The sequence below is a fragment of the Ranitomeya variabilis genome, chromosome 2 (assembly GCF_051348905.1).
Source record: "Ranitomeya variabilis isolate aRanVar5 chromosome 2, aRanVar5.hap1, whole genome shotgun sequence".
Classification (NCBI taxonomy): Eukaryota; Metazoa; Chordata; class Amphibia; order Anura; family Dendrobatidae; genus Ranitomeya; species Ranitomeya variabilis.
In genome coordinates, this window is record NC_135233.1 from 361,195,887 (window position 1) to 361,220,805 (window position 24,919).

Genomic DNA, 24,919 nt, shown 5'->3' on the forward strand with positions numbered 1-24,919 from the left:
TTAATAGCTAGCGAAGCCTAGGGTGGACAAAGATGGCTGACACTCTCGTCTAATCTTTCGGGGCGTTGTTATAGGAGACGGCGGTCTCTAACTCAATTGGTAGTTCTTGTTGCCGCCCATCAAATTCTAACCAATCAGCGAATCCGGAGACACAGGATGAGGAAACCTATTGGCTGGATTTACAAACACACTGTAATTTGTCACCAGAGGGCGTTGCTACGCGAGTGGATGGCGAAGATAGAGAGAGGGGGTTGTTAGGGGCCGCCATTTTGTCCGCTCTCCTGACTGTGATACCCGCGCTGCTGGGAGCTGAGAGAAGAGGATGGGGGATCACTTCCATCGAGGCGGATACCCACCCAGGGATTTCCGGAGGGACGGGGAAGGTCGATGTAAGCGCTGGGCATGGGCCGAGGGCAAACACAAAGCCGTAGCTGATGGTTGTGGGGGGCGGCGGCGGATGGGGTATCACAGGCGCCGAGTTCACTGTCTGACTCCGGTCACATGATGCGACTTAGCTGCGCTTTATCGCTTTATTTTGTGGGGACCTCAGGACTTAAAGGAATTTTCCATTTTTTTTTTTTTACCCCCCTTCCTAATGCAATACCCACTGAGCAGACCGTTACCGTAGTCACCGGTGATGGCGGCGTGATGCGTTATCCCGTAATCCGGGGGCAGCGGTGTATCCAGTATACGGACAGATGTGCCACCCAGAGAGGCTATGGTATTAAAGGGGTCTTCCGGGGTTAAAATGACTGCTTGTGGGACCCTCGGCACCCCGTCCCGTAGTGGATCGCCCACTAGTCCCATGACATAAAGTGATGGTAGATTGCTACTATGGGATTGGTGGGGGTCTCAACTCTAGGACCCCTCACTGACCCTGGAAAAAGGCCTGGACGTAGGAGTAAAAATGCTGCTACACCGCGCCCTCTTCACTCTCCGGGGGTCCCACCGATCATTCCCATCAGCGGGAGCGCCCTTTTAACTCCTTCCTGCACCTTGACGCACACATATCCGTCATAGAGGTGGGCGCAGGTGTTTGGGGTGAGCTCAGGGGTGTTTTACAGCCAGCAGCGATCTGAGTGAGCTCCGATCGCGACTGTTTAAGCGCCGCTGACAATGAAATGCAAGAGGCGCAGTCCAGGTGAGGTGCCAGGCTCCATGTCCACGTCACCCGCCTGGCGCTGCCGTCACGAGCTCCAGCTGTGTTTGCCATAGTAGCCGGGGGCCTGGTGAAAAGATCTCGTCGTCACCATCTTTAAATTCCTCTCCACTGTCCCAGCAGTCGCCGTCTCTCCTGCCTTGATTGACATAGTCCAGACGGCCTGTAGTGCCAGCGCCGCTCGTTACGGTAACGGTCTGCAGGAGCGAGGGTCTATGTGGCGATGACTTAGGAGGGCTCAATCGAGGCTGGTGAGAGGGTGATTGCCGGATGTGCAAGTAAAGGGGTCTAAAAGGCTAAATCTAGTGATGGGTTCCCTTTTATAGATCGGATCTGACACCAGGATAAAAAAAGAGACCAGATTTTGCTCTTATTTTATTGCCACTACTCCTCTTAGGCTAGGTTCGCATTGCGTTAACAGCAGCCCGTTCAACACATGGGTTAACGGGCTGCTGTTAGCGCGACGACATATCGGCACTTGCGTTATCGCAGATAGAGCTAGCAGATTCTCTATCTGCGCTAGCAGTGATGGACCTGGAAACGCTGCAGCCCCCGTCCCAGGGTCCGTCACTCAATGACGGCACATCACTAGCGCTGCGTCCGACATTGGACTAAATGGCGGGGTTAACGGACTGCGTTATGCCGCGATGTAACGTAGTCCGTCTAACGGACGCCAAAAACGTAATGTGAACCTGGCCTTAGTGTTGTGTTTTTTTCCTTTAAATTCAGGTTCCAGAAATATGGAACTTTTAATTTAGTGCTACTTTACAAGAGGGAGTGGCTCACAGGATCCTCGGGGGGGTGTCTTTAGGCTGCTCCGCATAATCAGCCTGTGAGCCACGCCCTCTTATATATGCAAAAAAAAAAGGTCATGGGGGATAGAAAAAAAAAATTTAAATTGGTGGCCACAGCTGGAATGGGGTGTTTAAAAAAAAAAAAAAAAAAAACAACCACCCTAAATTAATCTCTTAAAATGCTCCCAACACTTAAGTTGGGCAAGAGGGGAATAAAGTTTTAATTTTAGAGCAGATTGGTTTTCCACTGTGGTTTTCTCCTAATCTCTTGCTGGTAAGAGCCGCCTGTGTGGATGTCACCTCTCACCACCATCTTGCCAGGCTCTGATACAGGAGGAGGAGGCCTGAGCAGTGACGTCCCTTAAAGAGAACCTGTCAGCAGGATGGTGCTCAGTAACCTACAGACATATAATATTTATTATGTAAACTAAGGCGCAGGTCAGTGAGGGATCAGTGACCTGTCTGAAGCCATACTGGTGAATACCTAATCAGAGCCCATCATGAAGACCCCCACAGGCCACCCTGGAGCACGAGCATATCATTAACTCAAAACTGAAAATAAAGATTACACAATAACCACAAGACAGATTTCATCACCAGGTAGCAGAAGTAGTCCCCGCTTGAGGTGGCCATACAAATTAGATAGGGTGCAGCCAAAATGGCTTAAAGGGGATGTTGAGGCTTGTGGTTCTATGTGACTGGAGACTTGTGAATCCTCACAATGTCGTGCTGTCAGAAGGCAATTTGCATACTCCCTGCCACATTCCAACTAGACGTGTCGGGCCTCTCGTACGTTTAGTCTGCACGTAACCACATGTATCAAAAAGTGACTGCAGGCATGAACTACAAGCCTGGAAAACCCCTTTAGGCCATCTTACACATCAGATGGCCCTGCTGATGTCAAAAGATGGCTATCCCAAAACATTGGTCAGCCGGTCCGACTAATATGGGCAGTATCTGACTGAGCCCAAAGAGACGGTCTCTGAGCTCTCTTCCTACAAAAATGGAATATTGTTGAGCGAAAAAGATTTCTAGGGCCCCAGTCCAGTGGTAATATCAGTAGCCATGGCCACTGGGCAGGAGCCCTGCTACCCTCCTACGGAAGAACAGCAGGGGGCTGGTAGGTATATTTCTTTTAAGACCACCATGGGCCCATTTGTAGAATATCGTAGTGGACAACCCTTTTTAGTTTTTTTTTTTTTTTTTTTGTGGCTGGAAAGTGATTACTGGATTGTGACTCTCTAAATATGCATTTGTATTCTGATATCTCTGGTTCCAGATTATGGTCACCAGTCACCCGATCAGTACGGCCCCCCAGGCGGAGGGTACCCACCACCTCCCAGACAGGAGATCAAACAAGAGCGAGACCTGCTTTACGACAGGCGACCCGTGGAGCCGGCTCTTCCTCTGCACGATACGGGTAAATTAATTATTAATGGCTCCGTGGATGTCGTCAGGCTCTGACCTGCGGTATGGCTGTGTATCCTGGTACAACTATAACTCCAATCATCTGCCAGCTGTCAGGACGAGCTAGGAGTTGTACTTGGCAATAGCTGGAGGGTTCTAGTCTTTGACTGAAGACGGAGATCTTGAAGAATACTGAGACATCGAAATGCAAATTATGTTCTACAACTCGCCATGTTGTGGCCCTGTGCAGCCCGAGTTGTATCGGGGACCTGACCGCCCTGCGGGCCACACTGTATTCTGAGGAGGATGTCTTCATGTAGTGGTGGCTGCGTCTCATGATATTCGTGAGTTTCTTCATTCGAATGAATAGTGAGTGATTAATTGATTTTCTATTTCTATCCACAGGTTTGAAAAACGAATTAAAACAGGAGCAGCCTGATCCTGGCTACAAGGGTCCCAACGCTGGGGGTCCTCCGCAGTCCTTAACCAATCGCAAGCGATCATTTGATGACAGAGGCAGAGGCTTCTACGAGCATCGAGAGGACAGGAGGTACATGGATATGTGTCACTGCGATGATGACTGTGTGCCGGTCACCTGTAATAACCTCATGATTCAGAATTGATGTATAGGTATACAAGCCTGTGTGGTTATACACTGGGTCTGATATACGTGTCTGTCGTCCAGAACCAGGTTCCCCCAGGGTCGCGGAGGGGGTCATGATGACGAGGACGACGTGTTTGATGAGAGCTTTGTCGTCCTGGATAACTGTAAGTAAAGTGATAAGTTGTGTCCTCAATTGTTGGCGTACGTAATAGAAGAAATGTAACCATAGACCATTAAGGCTGGGAACAGAGAGGGACGGACCCACTGAACTCTATCAGGGGCAGGACGGTGGCTATTAAAAGGCTCAGAATACACTGGTTGTTCGTGGCTTGTAGCTAAGGAAACAAATAGGTCTGTATAGAAACTGTAGACAAAAAAAACTTGAAAATTGGAAAATTGATTCTGAGGATGGACATAGGTTATTAGAAGTGTATGTAGAAATAGGAAAGTTCCTTTAAAGGGAATCTGTCAGCAGGTTTTGATATGTAATCTGAGAGAAGCACGGTGTAGATGCGGACTCCCTGATTCCAGCGGTGTCACTTACTAGACTGTTTGAATAAAATCAGTTTTCTCAGCAGGAGATTCACTGCAGGACTAGATGTCACATGCCTCCTAGTCATCCTGCTCTGAGTAACCCCGTCCCCAGCACCGATTGGCAGTTTTCTGTCCTTTCACACAGGAAGCAACCAATCGGGGGTGAGGGAGGGGTTATACAGGGCTTAACATTCCTAGATCTGCAGCACAGAAATCGGTGATTGTATCTCAACTGCTGCACCTAGTAAACTAAGGTGACACATCGCTGGAATCAGGGTCTCTGTCCCTACATCAGGCTGCTGTCTGATCGCATAGCAAAAACCTGCTGACTGATTCCCTTTAAGGTAAGCGGCTGACTATCCCTGCTGCCCTGGATCTGATTTCTGATCCTTCTCTTAAGCCCCCATAAACACAATCTGTAGCTGTTGGCCGATGGGTATTTTTCTCACGCTCCCACACACAGAACCACTTGGCTGTGAGCTCTGATGTTCTCCATGAAAGTGTCATTTCCAGGATGGGTTGTTGGAAATCAGATGTGCCGGGTCATTCGCTCCCTGACATTTGTCGAGGGAGAGCAAGGAGGCCCCCAACTCACTAGACTTTGGGCCCATAGTGCATATAGGGCAGGGCTGTGGAGTCGGTAAGCCACAGTTGCGACTCCGACTCCTGGATTTTATCAGGTTCCGACTCCGGCTCCGACTCCTTCATAAATGGCCAATTCGTAACAATAAATTTACTGTTGTAAAATATTAACATCGGGCTTATTCAGTTTCTCACCATCATATAAGTAATCAGACCACTTAGAGCAAAAACTATATTTATTAGAATACAATTAGAATATAGCAAATAACTTTTATAAACTTTTCTAAACTCTTGTAAGTAAATATGCAATAAACACTGTTATGCAGTTAATAAGAAGAAATCTATAAATTTGTCCTCAGAAAAAGTATTGCCTCTGTCAGATCCTCCTCCATGGATGCCCTCAAATCTGATCTAATTATTTTGAGAGCAGAGAACAACCTCTCTACACTAACTTGGGTTGGTGGCAAAGCAGTAACCACTCGGGCAACATCTCTGACAATGTCAGGATACAGAGGAATCGCTTGTTGCACTGTTATTTTTGATGAACGGTCACATTTCTCAATTTCTTTTAGTGCACATGAAAAATTCTGCTGAAATGTACTGGCTGTGTTCTTTGATGGGGATGACTCTTCTATGCGGGAACGCTTTGCACGGTCCTTGTGATCCAAATACTTTTTGAAATTAAATTCTTCATCAGTTGATGAGGGTGAAGATGTGGCAGGACGACCAAATTCTTCTTGTTCCTCCTGACTGTTCTGCAACCCTTTCATCCTTACTGCTATTTCAAACAGAGCTTCTTTTCCTTTAGTTAGCTGTTGATCATCTAGAAGAATCCGATGCATTGGGTCTACATAAACAGCTGCCAAAAGAATGATGTTTTGTAATAGTAGCTCCTCTCTCCTTTTCATTGATGTAGCAATGCCACTTGCAATTAACCCTCCTCTTTGGGACAGGCGAAACATCAGGTTCTTCCACTCCTTTAAGAAAATACCTGGAGTTAAGTCCTCTGCTTGTAATTTTTTAGTCACTGTAAATGGGTTCTCTAGCAATTTTTCCAGCTCGGTCACCTGATTCCGCTGACTTTCATTTAACGTTAGTTGAGGGTTAGCCATGTCTACAAGAAAGGTTTCAGTTCAACCAAGCGCTGAATCATTAAGTAAGTACTGCCCCATCGTGTGGCTTGATCAATAATTGCCCCTTTTCCAGCACGTCTCTTCAAAATTGAGTCAACTTTAGGGGTTCTGGCAACAGTAGCCAATTTTCTCACCTTGCCAATCAGTGCAGCAGCATGTCCTTCTTGCAGACTGTCTCTTATAGCCAGCTGTAGCATATGCACAACACAGCGCATGTGATGAATGAAAGAACGTATTGACACAGTTTCAACAAGATCATCTAAACTATCATGTTGCTGTTCATCTGAAGCCACTTCAGTTTGCTCCTCAGTTACATACTGTGTTCCTCTATTTCAAACATTTCTGTGTCTGTGGACCCAGAATGTTCTTCTAGCTGCTGGTCACCATCATTACTCTTTCATTAGCTTAATAGTACTTATCATATTTGAAGCATTGTCAGTTACGACAGAAAGAACTTGCTCTTTTTTAAGTTCATCTTGCAGATCCTTTTCCACCAAGACCTGGAGAAACTCACTGGTGTGATGAGCTTTGGTGTCTTTTACTGCCAATGTCTTGGTAACTATTTCATTTTTGTCACAAACAAATCAGACATTGATTGCAAAATGGTTCACTCTGTGACGTGTGCAGGCATCCATTTTAAGAAACAGCATCCCTTGAGAGTTTTTTTAAGTTCTTCCTTTTGTTTAAAAGCTTCGATTACTACTTTTCTAATACTCTCTCCAGAGAAACACCAAGCTTGCGGGCCATTTCCCCATTCAGACACAAAAGCTGGTCGTGAAAATAATGAAATAGGCACACTATCCTTTACAACAAGCTCTATGATCTGTTTTTTATCTACTGTCATTGTCACAGTAACTTTGTCACTGAAAAATATCTTGCAACTGATGGCTGCAAAGTTCTCTGCTCCTTTGTTTGGCTGGAAGAGCTGGGCACTGGTTCATTGGTTTGGATGCAGTCTTTCTCATCCACTGCTTTCAGTACTTCTGGATGAAAGCGCTGTAAATGTCTCTTTAGATTAGGAGCTCTGATAGGAGCATTTTTATCTTTGCCTGAATATGCACTGATCTTGGCTTCACAGCATTTGTTTTCGTCTGGATCATTTGTCATACACTGACAGACATAATGTTTTCTATCTTGAGTGATGGTGAAATGTTCAAATACAGCTGATTTAATGTGACGCTTCTTTGACATTCTCAGGTTTTTAATTCTGCATTCACAATCCAAATGACAATTGTTTTTCCTAAAAACAATTGTACAAAATTATTGCCAGGTCGTACAACTGATATAGTGGTCAGTAATACTGTTATTCCTCATGTACTCAGTTAACTGATGCAAAGTTTGTTGAAAGGATAATACTTCTTAGGCTACTTTCACACTAGCGTTAACTGCAATACGTCGCAAATGCGTCGTTTTGCAGAAAAAACGCATCCTGCAAAAGTGCTTGCAGGATGCGTTTTTTCAGCATTGACTAACATTAGCGACGCATTTGTGATGCATTGCCACACGTCGCAACCGTCGTGCGATGGTTGCGCCGTGCTGTGGCGGACCGTCGGGACCAAAAAAACGTTACATGTTTTTTGCTCCCGACGGTCCGCTTTTTCCGACCGCGCAAGCGTGGCTGGAACTCCGCCCCCCACTTCCCCGCACCTCACAATGGGGCAGCGGATGCGCTGGAAAAATGCATCCGCTGCACCCGTTGTGCGGCGGAGACAACGCTAGCGTCGGGAACCTCAGCCCGACGCTAGTGTGAAAGAAGCCTTACAGTCTTCCTCTTCTGAGTAGCAGCTGTGAGATGCTTGGAAGACGCACACCTGGTAAACATCTAGTCTAGAGGAGGAGCTTTACTACTAAGAATTTGCAACACATTTTCAGTTTCATACATTGTAAGTAGGGGGGTTGGGGCAGCATGAGGTTAACCAAGTATAAGATTAGATAAGGGCAGTGGAGAACAGTGAGGGCATGTGCACACGTTCAGTATTTTTCGTGTTTTTTTTTGTGTTTTTTTCGCTATAAAAACGTGATAAAAACGCGAAAAAAACGCTTACATATGCCTCCCATTATTTTAAGTGTATTCCGCATTTCTTGTGCAAATGTTGTATTTTTTTCCGCGAAAAAAAAAGCAACATGTTCATTAAATTTGCGGAATTGCGGGATTCCGCACACCTAGGAATGCATTGATCTGCTTACTTCCCGCACGGGGCTGTGCCCACCATGCGGGAAGTAAGCGGATCATGTGAGGTTGGTACCCAGGGTGGAGGAGAGGAGACTCTCCTCCACGGACTGGGCACCATATAATTGGTAAAAAAAAAAAAAATTAATATAAAAAATAGTGATATACTCACCTTTGATGGCCCCCGGAGTCTTCCCGCCTCAGCGGTGCATGCTGCCACTTCCGTTCCTATAGATGGTGTGTGCGAAGGACCTGCGATGACGTCACGTGACTGCGACGTCATCGAAGGTCCTGCACACACACACCATCTATAGGAACGGCTGTCTGCAGAGGGTGAGTATAACCATTTTTTTATTATTTTTAACATATCTTTTTACTATTGATGCTGCATAAGCAGCATCTATAGTAAAAAGTTGGTCACACTTGTCAAACAGTATGTTTAACAAGTGTGACCAACCTGTCAGTCAGTTTTCCAAGCGATGCTACAGATCGCTTGGAAAACTTTAGCATTCTGCAAGCTAATTTCGCTTGCAAAATGCTAAAAAAAAACGCAAAAAAAAAATGAGGATTTCTTGCAGAAAATTTCCGGTTTTCTTCAGGAAATTTCTGCAAGAAATCCTGACGTGTGCACATACCCTGACACACAAGAAGTAAGAAATGTCTCTATCTCCAGCATCAGTAGTTTCTTCATTGTAGCAGCTGTTGTGACTCATGAGACATTATCATGGGCATAGCACCTTTTTATATCTGGGAACCTCACAAACTTTCTTCTTTTCTATTGTCTTGTGCTTTTGAGACATTTTTAGATTTGCTGCCACCATGGTGTCACATACCCTCAAGTTGTTCAGAACATCAAGACCCATCAATTTGGATGTTTTCTCTTTCCGACAATGTGGCACAACCAGAACCCATTGGTACCACAAAGCTTGGCAGTCCAACTCATGGAACCACACCACAGACTTATCACTGTTGTTCATAGTTTGATAGAACATATATATTTGAGTAACATTTATAAAATTCATATGAAAGTTCAATTATGAAATATTAATACATTTTTTTTAAAGCTGGAGTCGGTACATTTCTACCGACTCCGACTCCAACCAAAACTAACTCCGACTCCACGACTCCGACTCCACAGCCCTGATATAGGGGCCCAAGCATGTCCTCATCTTGTATCCTGGTGGTTTTCCAGATAACAGCGACCTGCATTTCAAGCTCAGCAAGGACCGCACTGTTGGCTTCCCCCTCACCAAGCAGGGCTTTGCTTACCTCTGGTCTGGAGCTCGGGCTACACATGGGGTGAACAAGGGCCGGGTGTGTTTCGAGATGAAGGTGAGACTAGTTGATAAAATCTCCCATTCACTCTCTCAGGCTGAGCGACGACATTCATAGTAATTCTTGTTTTCCTTCAGATTACAGAAGAAATTGCAGTGGAGGATCTCCCCGCTAGCGAGCCGGATCCTCATGTCGTCCGCGTGGGCTGGTCCTTGGACAGTTGTAGTACACAGTTAGGTGAGGGATATAGGATGGGCCGATGAGACAAGAGGCGTCTGTAATGTCTCTGCATCTGCCGCTGCTGCTTTTTCCTTAACCCCCCCCCATCTAAAACTGATGGTGACATACCCAGTGCAGCGCCTGCATGGTGCTGGTCGCAGGGGGATATCTAGGCCCTGCATGCAGAGTCCCTTCTGACATGAGACCATTAATGCGCCTCCATCAGAGGTGAGACCCTACTTCCCCCTCATAGATACTATTGCTAGTCGTGGTTCCATAAATGGGGTCCATCCTCCACATATTAGAAATGTATTATTCTCAAAGGAATACCTCCTAAATTTCTGCCTTCTGAATTTACAGGAGAGGAAATGTTTTCTTACGGCTACGGGGGCACGGCAAAGAAATCCACCAACAGCAAGTTTGAGAACTACGGGGAAACCTTTGCAGAGAACGACGTCATCGGCTGCTTCATTGTAGGTCCATTTGTAGCGTTTCTTCTATCTTTGCGCAGGTCACATAGTCTGAAGACTTGCGGTATTTCTGTTTTTTTTCTATCCCTTCAGCATTAAATATCCTGATTGACAGGGCTCAACATAAATGTGCTAATGAAAATACAGTATACATTTGTGAACTGTTTCAGAAACCAGCAGAATTGGGAATACAGCTCTAAAGGCATCAGTACATATTACACTTTGGCCGAACATCTACTGTGTACAGGGTCGTGATGGCAGACAAGTCTGATCCTCTGTTTTATGGCAGATAAACTGCTGCGTAGGTCCGTCAGCAGCTGGTTCCCCTCTTTCTGTGTACATGAAGGCAGTAAGGTGGCATAGCCATCAGCGTAATGAGCGTACAATGGTGACCATGCAGTTAGAAGGGCATATCCAAAGGATGTGCCACAAGTATCTGATAGATGCAGGTCCCCCATCAATTGCCAGAATCGGTAGTTATTGGAGTCTGACAGTGGGCACAAGCACACATTTCTGTATCCATAACATACAGAGCACTGGGCAATCACATGGCCGACATACTGTTGGGAAGAGATTTTTCTTTCTCTATCGCTTCGTTGGGGGACACAGGAGACCATGAGTGTACGCTGCTGCCACTAGGAGCTGACAGTAGGCAAAAAATAGTTAGCTTTGTGCCAGTCAAGTTCTCATCAGTTTTAGCTTCGTGTCAGTAGGAGGCGGACACATCGGGGGCTCCCAGACCCCATTCTTCCTAGATCACTGTGTTGTGTGTTATTAATCCTTTTACTTTGTTTTTAAGATTCTTCTTCAGGGCAACAGGGTGTAACTTCTTACCCTGATCTCCCACCTCAGAGACTGAGAGAACAGTGTGGTCTGATCCACATCGTACCCTCTCTGGTCTGCGAGGCAGGACCCAATCTCCCCAACACTGCAATCGTGTTTAAGGCCGGTACTTGCCATTCCCCCCAGCCTACTCCTCTGTGAGCAATGCTTGGAGGAAGACCACTTCCCCTCCTCATCCAGTGCTGATGCCGGCTTCTGCACCGTCCAAGACCATGACAGTGCGGGAAGGAGGATGTGCCCATTCTAGTGACTCCCACCTGTGGGCTCCTGGTTCCGTCCTCGGGACTGTGAAGGAGTCGGGAGCATGTCTGGAGCAGGCACTTACTCCTTCTACCGTCCCTCTTCATAACGACAGGGGCTCTCCAAAATCAGGAACTAAGATAAGTACTTGCCAGGATTCCTATTAGATGGGGGAGTTTTTTTATTTCAACATTTCCAGCGCAGATGTCATGCCTTTTTTTTTGGAACCTCCATCGTACTCATACTGTTAAAAAAAAAAAAAAAAATGTCACCGGCTTCCCGAAACCTCCACTTTGTGGCACCATTGTACGCTTCATCCAATCAGCACACTTTTCCTATTATGGGAGCGCTCATTTGTTTCACAGTGTGGGCTTGGAATGCGCCTCTTCTGGCTCCTCCCTCTGCTCCCAGCTTCAGCATCGCGGTCACTCTGCTCCAGTCGTAGCTCCTATAGAGACAGTGCCTGCAGGGAGCGTCCTCTGTGGCTGGGTAGGCTTTGTCCAGGCTGTGTTTTTTTTTTTCATAGACTCGGCCACCTTTGGCTCCAGGCCGCTCCCTATGCAGAGACTTCAGGAGTCTCACCCCCACTATTCACTACGCCTGTTTCTAATGCAAAAAGAAGTGGCCCACAGGTCAGCCCTCAGCAGAGAGCCTCACACCCACCATGCAGGCCTCACTGGAATCGCCTGGAATGAGAGCATCCTGTCCTCTAGAGTTGGCTGCTGCTATATCTCAATCTGTAGCTGACCTAACTAAAAGGTATGTCAGCCCTGATACAGTTCCTAGAGCATCTGCCTAACCTTCCAGCCACCGGTGTGCCAATCCTTCCTCAGGACAGATTGCATGCACCCAGCCACTCCCTCAGAATGGCAGACAAGGTCCAGTAAGCTGGCTCATTCTAGCTCCTCACCTGGATTTCTCTCATCTTCCACATCCTCCAGGATGGCCTCTGTATCCCACTCCTCAGCTCGCCCCATGGTCCGACCTAGGTTTTGAGTCAGACTCTGATCTTGACCCTAATCAAACTCCAGGACATTGTCAATTACCTCATCTCAGTCGGATCATCAAGGTGAAAAAAGATGATTATCCTTCCCCCGGATCACTCTCATATTCGAAAAGGTAAAAAGCCCTCCCTGGGTGTTTTCCAATCACAGGGAATTTGACAGAATCTTTGCCAAACAGTGGGAACACCTGGAAAAGCGCTTCCTGGATAGGAAACAGTTGAATATCTTGTATCCTTTCTGGCCTGACCTTCTCAACAAATGGGGAGAATCCCCGGCTGTGGACCCGTCTCAAGTCTGTCCGCCAGCGTTGTCCTGTCACTGCCAAAGGGGTCCTCCCCTAAGGATCCTACCAATAGGCGTATCGAAGTCTTAGCCGAGTCTGCCTTTGAGGCTGCGAGTGCTTCTCTCCGTCCCGCCTTCTCTCCTATATGGGTAGCCAAGTCTGTGTCCGCCTGGGCTAACCACCTCTTGACAGGTCATCCTATCCAGGACCTCGTCCGACACTGGCTGATCTTGTGGACCAGATTTTTCACGCACGAAAATAATTACTCGCTGCATCTTTAGACACCTCCAGTTATTCCACTTGTCGCAAGCAATATTGTAGCCATATGCAAAGTCCTCTGACTTAAGGCTTGGAACATGACATAAAAAAAAGTCTCTTACCAGCCTCCCCTTACAGGGGTCTCGACAACTTGGAGCTGAGCTGGACCAGCTTATCTCCAATGCCACCAGTAGTAAGAGCACCTCTTCCCCGGCAAAGGCCTAAACGTAACCCCACCAGGAGAGATCCTGTCCACTTTTGCTCCTTTCAACATTTTGTCCCCCGGGAACTCCCCTGCCCAACGGGAGAAAAGGAAGCCTTCATTTAAACCTGCCCCAAGAGGCTGCCAAGTCGTCAAGATCTCGATCTAATAGATTTTCTTCAGCATGACGGGTTGAGCCCACCTGGGAATCCTCTCGTGGTGGGTGGCCGCCACCTTATCTTCCGGCACGCGTGGCTCTCTAATCGACGACTGGGTCAGAGAGATCATTAGCACCGGTTACAAGAGAATTTTCTCTCACCTGACGTTTCATCCTGTCCCACCTCAAAAGGGTCCTTTCCCAAGGTCCTAGATTCTTTCCTCTCTCTCCTCTGGGCAGGTGTCATTGTACCTGTCCCCACTCAGGACAGGTTTCTATTCAAACCTTTTTGTGGTCCCAAGAAGGACAGCTCAGTCCACCTGATCCTGGATCTCAAGTTCCTAAACCGGTGGGTGCGTCTCCGTCGTTTCAGAATGGAGTCACTCCGTTCGGTGATTGCTTCTATGAAACCAACCAGTCATTGTGGCTCCAGACTGGTCCAGAAGAGCCTGGCACGCAGAGTTAGTCAACCTGCTCGCAGACGTACACTGGAAACTCCTGGATCTTCCAAACCTACTCTCTCAGGGTCACCATTTAAGGGCATGGCAGTTGAGGCCACAATCTTGAATGAGGCAGGTTTTTCATCCCAGGTCCTCCAAGCCATGATCAAGGCGAGGAAACCCTCATCCTCTCACATTTATCATCGGATTTTGAAAGTCTTTTTTCGATGGTGTGAGGACAGTAACAGAGCACCCATGCCCTTATCTCTCCTATCCCTCTAGGCCTTTCTACAAAGAGGCCTGGAGTCCAGTATAAAGGACATCAATGCGCATGCCTGCAGTAGGGCAGAGCATAGTGCGCCTGCGTGGCCAGCGATGCTATTACGATGGCGCAAGGCTTCTTTCAGCTATGTGGATGACGCAGGACATGTCATCCACATAAATAGAGGAGGAACAGATGGTGCAAGAAAGATGCCCAGCGGACTGGACCAGCCTCATATTTAAATGCAGCACAGGAGCAAATCAAATAGTATTTTTGAGGTGTACATGAGTAGGCAATGTAACTTGTGAAATGCATAACTGCAACAAAAAAAGGTGGTGGCATTTGTTGAGACACTAAAAAAAAACTGACAGGCTCCCTTTAACTTAGTCTTGCGCGTCCTTCAGGGATCTCCCTTTGAACCCATTCAACCTATCGCTCTTTTCTCTCCTGGAAAGTTTCATTCTTCGTTGTGATAACTTAAATCAGGCGGGTCTCGGAATTAGCGACCCTCTCTTGCCTCTCTCCTTTCCTCGTTGTCCACCAAGACAAGGTGGTTCTATGACCAGTTCCTTCCTTCCTCCCCAAGGTAGTTTCCCCATTTCATCTCAAAGAGGATGTAGTCTTTCCTTTTGATCGTCACCGTGCGTCCCCTGGAACAGTCTTTCCCCAAACTGGACCTGGGCAGAGCCGTGCGTCTGTACGTCTCAAAGACACCATCATTTAAGATTCTCCGATGCCTTGTTTGTGATCCTCAAAGGTCGTAAGGTCCTCTTGGTCTATCGCTCACTGGATCCGCTCTGCCATACTGGAGTCTTATTGAGTTAAGACTAGAACACCCCACCAGGAGTGAGGGCGCACTCCACCTGTGCGGTTTGCCAACAGCCCTCTACGACGTAGATCTGCAAAGCCACTACCTGGTCTTCCCTTGATACATTTTCAAGATTCTACAGGTTGCATACCTACACCTCGTTTGACCCGAACCTAGGTAGAAAGGTTCTGCACGCTCTGGTTGTCTATCGCCCGACCTGAACTGGTCATGTTCTCTTCTGTTCTATCCCTTGGGACATCCCATGGTTTCTTGGGTCCCCCAATGAAGCGATAAAGAAGGATTTTGGATACCCCCATAATGTCTTCTTGGAGCCTTCATTAGGGACACAGCACCCTTGTTTGGTTCTGCAAAGTTTCTGCATCTCTTAGCAGCAAAAATGCTGCTTCAAAAATGCGCATTTTGCCACTATTTCGGGTGCCTTTTTGCCATGGTTTTGCATGCGTTTTTTGCATGCATTTTTGTACAGATGTGAAGGTTTTTTTGAGCTAAATAAAAATATTTGAAAAAAAAAAAAGTTCTGTGATGTAATTTCTTGGTTCAACACCACCTTTTTCATTCTGATGCTGTGGCATCAGGGTAATGGGATTAGGGCTTGGTGTTGGCAGCTGTCATTGATGCCAAGCTCTAGGCTTAAGGTACCTTCACACGAAGCGACGCTGCAGCGATAGCGACAACGATGCCGATCGCTGCAGCGTCGCTGTGTGATCGCTGGGGAGCTGTCACACAGACCGCTCTCCAGCGACCAACGATGCCGAGGTCCCCGGGTAACCAGGGTAAACATCGGGTTGCTAAGCGCAGGGCCGCGCTTAGTAACCCGATGTTTACCCTGGTTACCAGCGTAAAAGTAAAAAAAACAAACAGTACATACCTGCGCGTCCCCCAGCGTCTGCTTCCTGACACTGACTGAGCTCCGGCCCTAACAGCAGAGCGGTGACGTCACCGCTGTGCTTTCACTTTCACTTTAGGGCCGGCGCTCAGTAAGTGTCAGGAAGCAGACGCTGGGGGACGCGCAGGTGAGTATGTACTGTTTGTTTTTTTTACTTTTACGCTGGTAACCAGGGTAAACATGGGGTTACTAAGCGCGGCCCTGCGCTTGGTAACCCGATGTTTACCCTGGTTACCAGTGTAAAACATCGCTGGTATCGTTGCTTTTGCTTTCAAACACAACGATACAGAGCGATCGGACGACCAAATAAAGTTCTGGACTTTATTCAGCGACCAGCGACATCACAGCAGGATCCTGATCGCTGCTGCGTGTCAAACTAAACGATATCGCTAGCGAGGACGCTGCAACGTCACGGATCGCTAGCGATATCGTTACAAAGTCGTTTCGTGTGAAGGTACCTTTAGTAATGAAAAGGTGTCAGCCCAACACCCTCATTACTAAGTCAGTAAGTAAACACAAACACACACACATTGTCACCAGCCTATGTAGGAGCATTAACAGAATCAACCTATGTAGGCTGTAATAAAACAGCAACTCTTAATTTAAAAAAAAAAAAATTGCTTGGGCTCCTGCATAATTATCATAACCAGCAGAAGGAAAGCTGAGGGCTAATGTTAATATTCTGGGAAGGAGCAAATAGCCATAAAGGTTCCCAGGCTATTAATATCAGTTAACATCTGTTTGCTTAGTGTTTACTGGCTAGTTTACAGGGTGACCCCAGAAAAATTGACATGGAGCCCCCTATAAAATCTAACCAGCAAAGGCTAGGCATTAGTGATGAGCGAATATACTCGTTACTCGAGATTTCCCGAGCACGCTTGGGTGTCAAAGTATTTATTTTTAGTGCTCAGATTTAGTTTTCATCATCGCAGCTGAATAATTTACATCTCTTAGCCAGCTTGATTACATGTGGGGATTCCCTAGTAACCAGGCAACCCCCACATGTACTTATGCTGGCTAACAGATGTAAATCATTCAGCTGCGGCGATGAAAACTAAATCTCCGAGCACTAAAAAAAAATACTCGGAGGACACCCGAGCGAAATCTCGAGTAACGAGTATATTTGCTCATGACTACTAGGCATACATCTGCGGGCTGATATTAATAGCCTAGGAAGGGGCCATGGATATTGCTCCCCCGCCCAGGCTAAAAACATCAGCTCTCCGCCGTCCCAAAAAAAGGTGCATCTGTAATAATATGGCGCCTAACCTCTCTTTTCCCACTTGCCCTGTAGTGGTGCCAAGTGGGGTGATAGTTGGGGTGGTTGATGTTACCTTTGTATTATCAGGTGACATCAAGCCCATGGGTTAGTAATGGAGAGGCGTCAATAAGACCCTAACTGATGTGACTGTTCTCAAAGACAGCTGGCGATATACTGCGGGAGCGATTACCTCCTGTTAGTGTATCACTGAGCTGTCTGCCATAGTCCACGTAATCCCGAGTGTCCCATAGCGATCTCACATGTAGAACAGTCATATCGGGAGTTGTGACTGCTCTACCCAGCCACCGGCGATATGAGGTAATAACTCCAGCAGTGTTGTCACTGAGCTGCAGTGAGAGAAGTCACCGGAGTTCATCAGCTGATCAGCTCCGGTGCTCTCACGGCACCACCGCTGCTGCGTTGGACACTCGGGATTACGTGGACTAAGGCGGACAGGTGAGAATATGGTTTATTTCACTTTTTTTTTCTAGGAGACATGGGGATTGGGCGTTAAGGTGAGTATAATGTGTTTTGTGTTTGTTTTTTTATTTGCATATGTATGTAATTATTATACATGTTTGTTTTTTTAATTGTGAGCACAGGCGCCGGCTGATGTGACTGTCTCCCATCAGCAGCTCCTGCCATCACCGTTATCAGTGACAGCAGAGTAGTCTCATCAGCCCATGCCTGCTGACCTGCGGTAAGCGTTTTACCGCAGGTCACCGTATCTCTACGGGGTTACGCTGACATCTAACAACATGAGCCCGCAGCGCTCTGACCAACAGTCTTACCAGCGGTAGTGTTACCGCCGATAAGAACCACCACGCCGGTGTTTCCCACTTTGTCACACAGATGAGTGTGGGAAACGCCATAGGAAGCCGGTAAAAACAGAAACTCCGCAAATCCACAAACATTTTTATACCTGTGTTTTTCCTGCGGATTTGACTGACTCAGTTGAAGTCAATGTGTGAAAAACGCTACAAATCTGCACAAAGAATTGACATGCTACAGGAAAAAACGCACAGCAAATACTCAAAGGACATTTACTGATCATCTGCACAACACTTCAGGATTGTCATTGAATTAACTTGCATAAGGATTCCATAGTGTGTTTGGCCCATTTCAGAGCAGAAAAAACACTGTGAAAACGCATGAAAAACGCACTGTTTGCACATAGCCTTATGACTGCTTTATCGTTGCTTTTCCTGCTTTCTTACTTTTTGCTTTGTACCAGTCGGTGGGTATATACTGCTGGGGAGAAGTTAACTCTTTATGCATAGTGTCAGCCTCCTAGTGTCAGCAGCGTACACCCATGGCTACCAGTGTCCCCCAATGAAGGCTCCGACAAAGATTTTACAGTGGGCACCGAAAATCCTTCTTTTTCTTTCATCCTTTTTGTCAGTTTAGCTTTTTTCTTAATTTTGCTTCTGTTTCTTTCGGCAGGACTTTGAAGTTCGTGGCGACATAGAGATATCGTACTCCAAGAACGGGCATCATATGGGCACAGCCTTCCGCGTCAGCAGGGGCTCTGTGGGAAATCAGGCCTTCTTCCCTCACGTTTTAGTAAAGAACTGCAGCGTCGAGTTTAATTTCGGCCAAAAAGACGAGTCCTTCTGCAATTGTCCCCCAGGGTTTACATTCATACAGAATGTGCCCGACCTCGAGAGAATACGGGGAACAGAACCCCCAAAGAACAAAGCGGAGTGTGAGGTGAGCATTGGACTGTGGGGTTTTTCAGTTTTTGAGATATAAATTCAAAGTTGCCACACTGTGAATATTTCTGTACGCTTCTCAGATTTTAATGATGGTGGGACTACCTGGAGCGGGTAAGACGACCTGGGCAATGAAGCACACAGCGGGGAATCCAGGAAAGAAATACAACATCCTTGGGACCAACACTATTATGGAGAAGATGAAGGTAAGATGATGGAGGCTTCTTCTTGACCCACATCCCCTGATGGCCACCTGGAAATAAATTGAAATTGTAGTGTAGTGTTACATAAATTGCAATATGTAGCTAGAATCACGATCTCCCACCGTCACTGGAGTTCTAGAATGGCAAGGGATGGGGGGCCTCCAGCAGACCCCCGATTGGCAAAACAAACCCATCAACAGTCGCTGAGAAGGGGTCTAAACTTGGGTGCATCGAACAGTGCACCCCTGGACCATGCACCATAAGTGCTGCTCTCTAGATTGGCACCAAGACTTAAGGGTTTAACGGCAGTAATTGGAGTATGTCCATGTCCAGAGGGGATTAAAGTGGTCTTGCTAACTAAGATCTAGAGATTTCATAGATTAATTTTGATCTTAAACCTTCAGGTCATGGGTCTTCGGAGACAGCGTAATTATGCCGGGCGCTGGGACGTCCTCATCCAGCAGGCCACAAAGTGTCTGAATCAGCTTATCCAGATAGCTTCCCGTAGAAAGCGCAACTACATACTGGATCAGGTAAGTGGGAGAACAGGGCTGTTGGGACTACACTATGTACTTATGTAGAGGTCTTGGAAATATCCACTTGTCCCAACTTCCTTCCTTCCTCAGACAAACGTCTACCCCACAGCCCAGCGCCGGAAGATGCGACCATTTGAAGGCTTTCATCGCAAAGGTATCGTAATCTGCCCCACCGATGATGATCTCCAGGACCGTATAGTGAAGCGCACCGACGAGGAAGGAAAGGATGTCCCCGACCATGCTGTGCTGGAGATGAAAGGTGAATTACTCTTACCTATTGGCGTGAAGCTGTGGCCATTATTTGCAGCTATGGCCACCAAAAGGAAAAACAAAGAATTTTAATTTCCTAATTTTCCCAATCACTCTACAGCAAATTTTGGTCTGCCCGAACCCGGGGACTTCTTAGAAGAGGTAATCTTCATCGAGCTGCAGAAGGAGGAGGCAGAGAAGCTGATCCGCATATATAACGAGGAAGGAAAGCGGTCGGGGCCGCCCCCAGAAAAGAAATTCCGAGGCCGCGGCGGGGGGCCCCCTGGTGGTGGAGGAGCTGGCAGGGGAGAAGCACCACGTGGTGATTTTCAGAGATTTGATAATCGGGGCCCTCCTGGAGGAAGCAGGGGAGGGTTCCAAGGTCGTGGTGGCAACGCTGGCGGTGGATACAGCAGAGGAGGTGGCCCTGGAGGTGGCGGTTGTGAGTATTACTATAGTTGCCTTTTGGGAACGTGTACGTATAGGCTGGGGCAACACTGCCACTCTGGCCACGGTATAGGTCTCGCAGCAAAAAGATTCTTTTGGGTAATTTTCTGTTAAGATACCAAATGAGCCTTAAAGTCCAAGAATAAAAAGGCTCTATTTAGAAAATAAAGTATAACATCAAAATATAATGTGAATATTTTAAAACCGAAAAAACACAACAAATGGAACAATGGGTGGGTAAACTGGGAACATACATCATAATTATGTGCATGTATGTGTGTGTGTATATAAAATATATATATATATATATATATATATATATATATATATATATATATATATATATATATATATATATATATATATATATATATATGATTTATATTATTGTGTATGCTAAGTGAGAATATCAATGGAGTTTAGTAATGGTACAAAGAAAAACTGTAAAGACTGGTACATGTTATTTATACTATAAAATGTATGCATGTCCTAAATGCATAAATGTTACATAAAAGGCATTTATGTAGTATAATAAAATGAATTCTCTCTACACCTCATATGATGGATGTAGACAGTTGATCCTCACATGTAAAACGCTATGGAATAAATAGCGCTATAATAATAAATAATAATAATATAAACGTACTAATCGCCAAGTGTAATGAGACACACTAGGGTATGCTTAGTATGTCAGTAATAAGATATAGGGTGAAATATAAAGTAAAATTAATGACCTCTCACAACAAATCAAAGCTATAGTAGCAATATGACCCTCATGTGTATCATACTATATGAGGTATATGTATTGCCTATTAAACCCATATGTCTATTGACCTTGTATCACACACATTTATTAGACAGCTAATACTACCTTAAAAAGTTAAGTTTTCCAGGCACCCACCACACCTGATGCGTGTTTCGCTTTGAAATTATTGGTCCAGGGGTGCACTCTTCAGCAGAGTTCATGCTTTCTGTAGTGGGAATTTGCTAAGTAATAGTCCTGTGATCACAGCAGCATCAGCAATGAACTGAACAGTGAATCTAGAATCTGAATCCTGCGAAATAAGAGATCTAGAAAGATCTGCTGTGCTTTATGTGGTAGAACATGCAGGATAACGCTCATCTCATCCATTTGGTAATGCAGCATTTAACCGTGGAGGAAACAATTCACAAAGCCGATGGTCCGGGAGCTCGCAGGATAATGGTTCAGAGCATCGAGGTGGCTTTGGTCCCGATAGTCAATCATCCAGCTACAGTCCTTCCGGCAGCCGAGGTGGCGGTTATGGTGGTGGACTGTCAAATCTCCCTTCTCATAGTGGAGCCAGCAGCTATGGTCAAGGACAGGTATACAGTTATATCTCTACTATATGTCAGTGACCACTACTGTCCAGCAGGTCAGACATTTCATTGTCTTTTTGTGTTTCTCCACAGTCAAACTTCGGACAAGGAGGTTACGGTGGTTCTGGAGGATACAGCCAGGGTGGAAGTTATGGGTCCGGAGGTGGTGGAAATTATGGACAAGGCGGAAGCAGTGGGGGAAGCTATAACCAGGGTGGAGGTGGCAGTGATGGCTACAGTCGGGGAGGTGGCAGTGATAGCTACAGCCGGGGAGGAGGAAGTGGCAGTGATGGCTACAGCCGGGGAGGAGGAGGTGGCAGTGATGGCTACAGCCGGGGAGGAGGAAGTGGCAGTGATGGCTACAGCCGGGGAGGAGGAAGTGGCAGTGATGGCTACAGCCGGGGAGGAGGAAGTGGCAGTGATGGCTACAGCCGGGGAGGAGGAAGTGGCAGTGATGGCTACAGCCGGGGAGGAGGAAGTGGCAGTAGCTACGGCCAAAGTGGAGGAAGTGGCAGTAGCTACGGCCAAAGTGGAGGAAGTGGCAGTAGCTACGGCCAAAGTGGAGGAAGTGGCAGTAGCTACGGCCAAAGTGGAGGAAGTGGCAGTAGCTACGGCCAAAGTGGAGGAAGTGGCAGTAGCTACGGTCAAAGTGGAGGAAGTGGCAGTAGCTACGGTCAAAGTGGAGGAAGTGGCAGTAACTACGGCCAAAGTGGAGGAAGTGGCAGTAATTTCAGTCAAAGTGGAGGAAGTGGCGGTGGCTATGGGCAGGGAGGCGCAGGAGGCTATAGCCAAGGTGGCAGTGGAGGTGGTTATAGCCAGAGTCCTGGAAGCAGCAGTGGCTACGGCCAAGGAAGTGGAGGCTACAACCAAGGTGGTGCCGGAGGCGGATACAGCAGCCAAAGCTTCGATAGCAGCAATCAGAGCTACGGAAGTGGAGCACAAAGCTACAGTCAAGGCTACAACCAACCTCCGCCCCAGAGCACCCAGAGCAGCACTGCCTCGTCTCAGCCCTCCTATAGTCCGGGGGGCTACGGTCAACAATACCAGCAACCGGTGAGTATCCGTGTATTATTTATTTTTCGGGGACTTGGACCCTGTGATAATTTGATCGCTTGTACAATACACTGTGATACTCCCTGCGACATAGCGGGATGTGATGAATGCCGGCATAGACGCCTCGCCGACACCACACCCCTTTCCCACCTTAACCGTATAGTTACTTCTAAGGTGGGCTCCCCCCGTTTCCTGCAGGCTCCGGCGGTGAGCCCGCAACTTTTCCGACACATGTCAGCTGATTTGAACAGCTGACACATGCCCCTAACAGCTGCGGGTGGAATCGCAATCCAATCGCGGTTGTTAACATATTAAATGCCGCTACCAATCGCTGATAAATTCCACTGTCAGAGATAGACTGTGGCATATAAGGGGTTACACAGCAGTGACCAGAGCTAGCGCTAGTCGCTGCTGTTAGCGGTCACTGATACATCTTGTCGGGAAGGGGTTAAATGAACGCCATTGTAAATGAATCGGATGGGTAATATATAATAATTTTTATTCTCCCCAGTATGGCAATCAGCAATGGAGCCAGTACCAAAGCCCTGGACAGGCCCCAAACCCCAGCCCTGGCCCCCCACAGGGTCAAGGTCAGTGGAGCCAGTGGAACTACGGGGCCGGCGGTGGCGGCAGCAGCAGCGGATACGACCAGCCCGGCAAATACGGAGGAGCCCCCTGAGCCTCTACAGGAAAAGTGACATTTGTTTTGGTTTCACACCAGGACTGATCGAGATCCTCAACCACATTGGATTAAACTTCCTCCTTTTCTGATTTCTGCGGACACTCGTGCCCGGGGCGCCGGTTTGTGAGCACCGAGTACTGTATACACGTCTACTATTACTGTGTCCGACAAAGAGGGTGACATAAATGATTATTATTATTAGCTAGTAACTGACTAGGAAAAAAAAATCCCGTAATCCCCGACCCCTTCTCTCTGCTCGCATTCCACGCCCGTCAGCCTCGCAGCTGCCCGTAGACTTTTTAATGTTTTTGATTTTCTTTCTTTTCCCCTCCTTTTCTGTTCTGTTCTTTTATTTTGTGTAGAGACCTGCCGTCTGCATGGAGCCTCGATCCGAAGGCCACTCCGCAGCTCTGACTTTGGTTTGTTTTTTTTTTTACCTTTTTTAGTGTTTTGGTTATTTGATTGCAGATTATTCCTGTTTTTATGAGTTTCATTGACGTTCGTAGCCGAGCGGCTGCAGCTGCCATATTCCTTTCCATCAGTTACGTTGCACATTTCCGTGTTACAGACATTTTGAACATTTTTTTGTTTATTTTATTTGGATGGAAGCGAGTATTGAATTTTGAAAGAAAAAAAAGTGTTGTGGTTTTTATTTGCTCAGTTATTAGGATGGGGGCTGACACATTATAGGGGGGAGGTCATATCTTTATCACATCCAGAAAGTGGATCATTGGGGGGGGACACAGGGAGAAACATACATCTATTTTGCAGCGACTTTATTTCCCATGAACAACTTCCAGAACGCCCTCATCATTGCTTTTTATGGGATACATTTAGGAGCAGTTTAATTTTCTCTTCATATATCTTGGGCTAATAAATGAGTTAACGGAGAATCTCTCAGTGAGCTCTTTCTAACGGGAGAGTTTGTGTCTCTTGTGGATGTCTTTTTCTGAACGTTTCATAGCTGATTTATGACTGTATAGTGACTGGAAATAAATCTGCACAGAGTTCAGGAAAAAAAAGACCTGAATTACAAACTCTTTCAAAATGAGCTCACTGTTGGAGTCTTAGTTTACTCATTCTGCAGCCAGCAATTCTGCGCCGTAGAGGCTGTAGAAGGGAAACTGTGCAAAATGAGTAATGGAACAAAGAAGCTCTAAATAGCTTGTGATGCTTGAATTATCATCAGTCCCTATGGCCCTTACCCAACCACAAGCAGCCATGTGTATAGGTGGGCCCCAAACTTTACTAATATGTACCCTCTTATAATTAGCCTCCCCAAAAAAACTTTGACAATCTTGACCCCTTTTAACAATCACTATATGAAGATGCCCTATAGCTAAACATAAGGTTCCCACACTCCTCCATAAAGAAGCTTTTGTTAGTGGGGGCCACGCGCCCCCTGACAGATGTGTACAGACTAACTTTGGCCCCTGGTGTGACCCCTGATGATTCTGCCCATCAGCTGCAGACGTATGGGACAGATGTAGAGGCCGCATCCTAGAACAGGAAACCTCATGGCAGGGTTCTATTTCAAGGAGTTGTCCATTACTGAAAAACTTACTAAAAGACCCAAGGAGGTAAAAAAAAACCCAAAAGGAAGTACCTTCCAGACTGGTACCTGTCCCCTGCCGGCCGATCTGGATGTCACCCATGGATCAGCGCTTGTTTGTTATTACAGTTCACT

General features: G+C 46.7%; 1 protein-coding gene across 2 annotated transcripts; it reads left to right on the plus strand.

The window, feature by feature from the left end:
- The first annotated feature begins 218 nt into the window (after positions 1–218).
- Positions 219–23,857, plus strand: HNRNPUL1 (heterogeneous nuclear ribonucleoprotein U like 1). 2 transcript variants are annotated; one of them, XM_077285693.1, is made up of 16 exons: positions 220–389; positions 3,233–3,373; positions 3,766–3,910; positions 4,046–4,128; positions 9,576–9,715; positions 9,796–9,895; positions 10,238–10,350; positions 18,456–18,722; positions 18,808–18,930; positions 19,332–19,460; positions 19,554–19,722; positions 19,834–20,154; positions 21,304–21,503; positions 21,591–21,915; positions 22,073–22,550; positions 23,062–23,857. In XM_077285693.1, the coding sequence occupies exons 1-16, from the start codon at positions 323–325 to the stop codon at positions 23,246–23,248; spliced, it is 2,988 nt and encodes a 995-aa protein (XP_077141808.1). In that variant the 5' UTR covers positions 220–322; the 3' UTR covers positions 23,249–23,857. The 2 variants fall into 2 exon arrangements, with proteins under 2 accessions (XP_077141807.1, XP_077141808.1); XM_077285692.1 differs by having other exon boundaries at positions 219–389; positions 21,591–22,550.
- The last annotated feature ends 1,062 nt before the right edge of the window (positions 23,858–24,919 follow it).

Bases quoted from the DNA above. Each gene is read 5' to 3' on its own strand.
- HNRNPUL1 (XM_077285692.1), top strand. From the start codon at position 323: ATGGGGGATCACTTCCATCGAGGCGGATACCCACCCAGGGATTTCCGG. The intron at 9,716-9,795 runs GTGAGACTAGTT...GTTTTCCTTCAG, and splicing joins GGGTGTGTTTCGAGATGAAG to ATTACAGAAGAAATTGCAGT. The intron at 21,504-21,590 runs GTATACAGTTAT...GTTTCTCCACAG, and splicing joins GCAGCTATGGTCAAGGACAG to TCAAACTTCGGACAAGGAGG.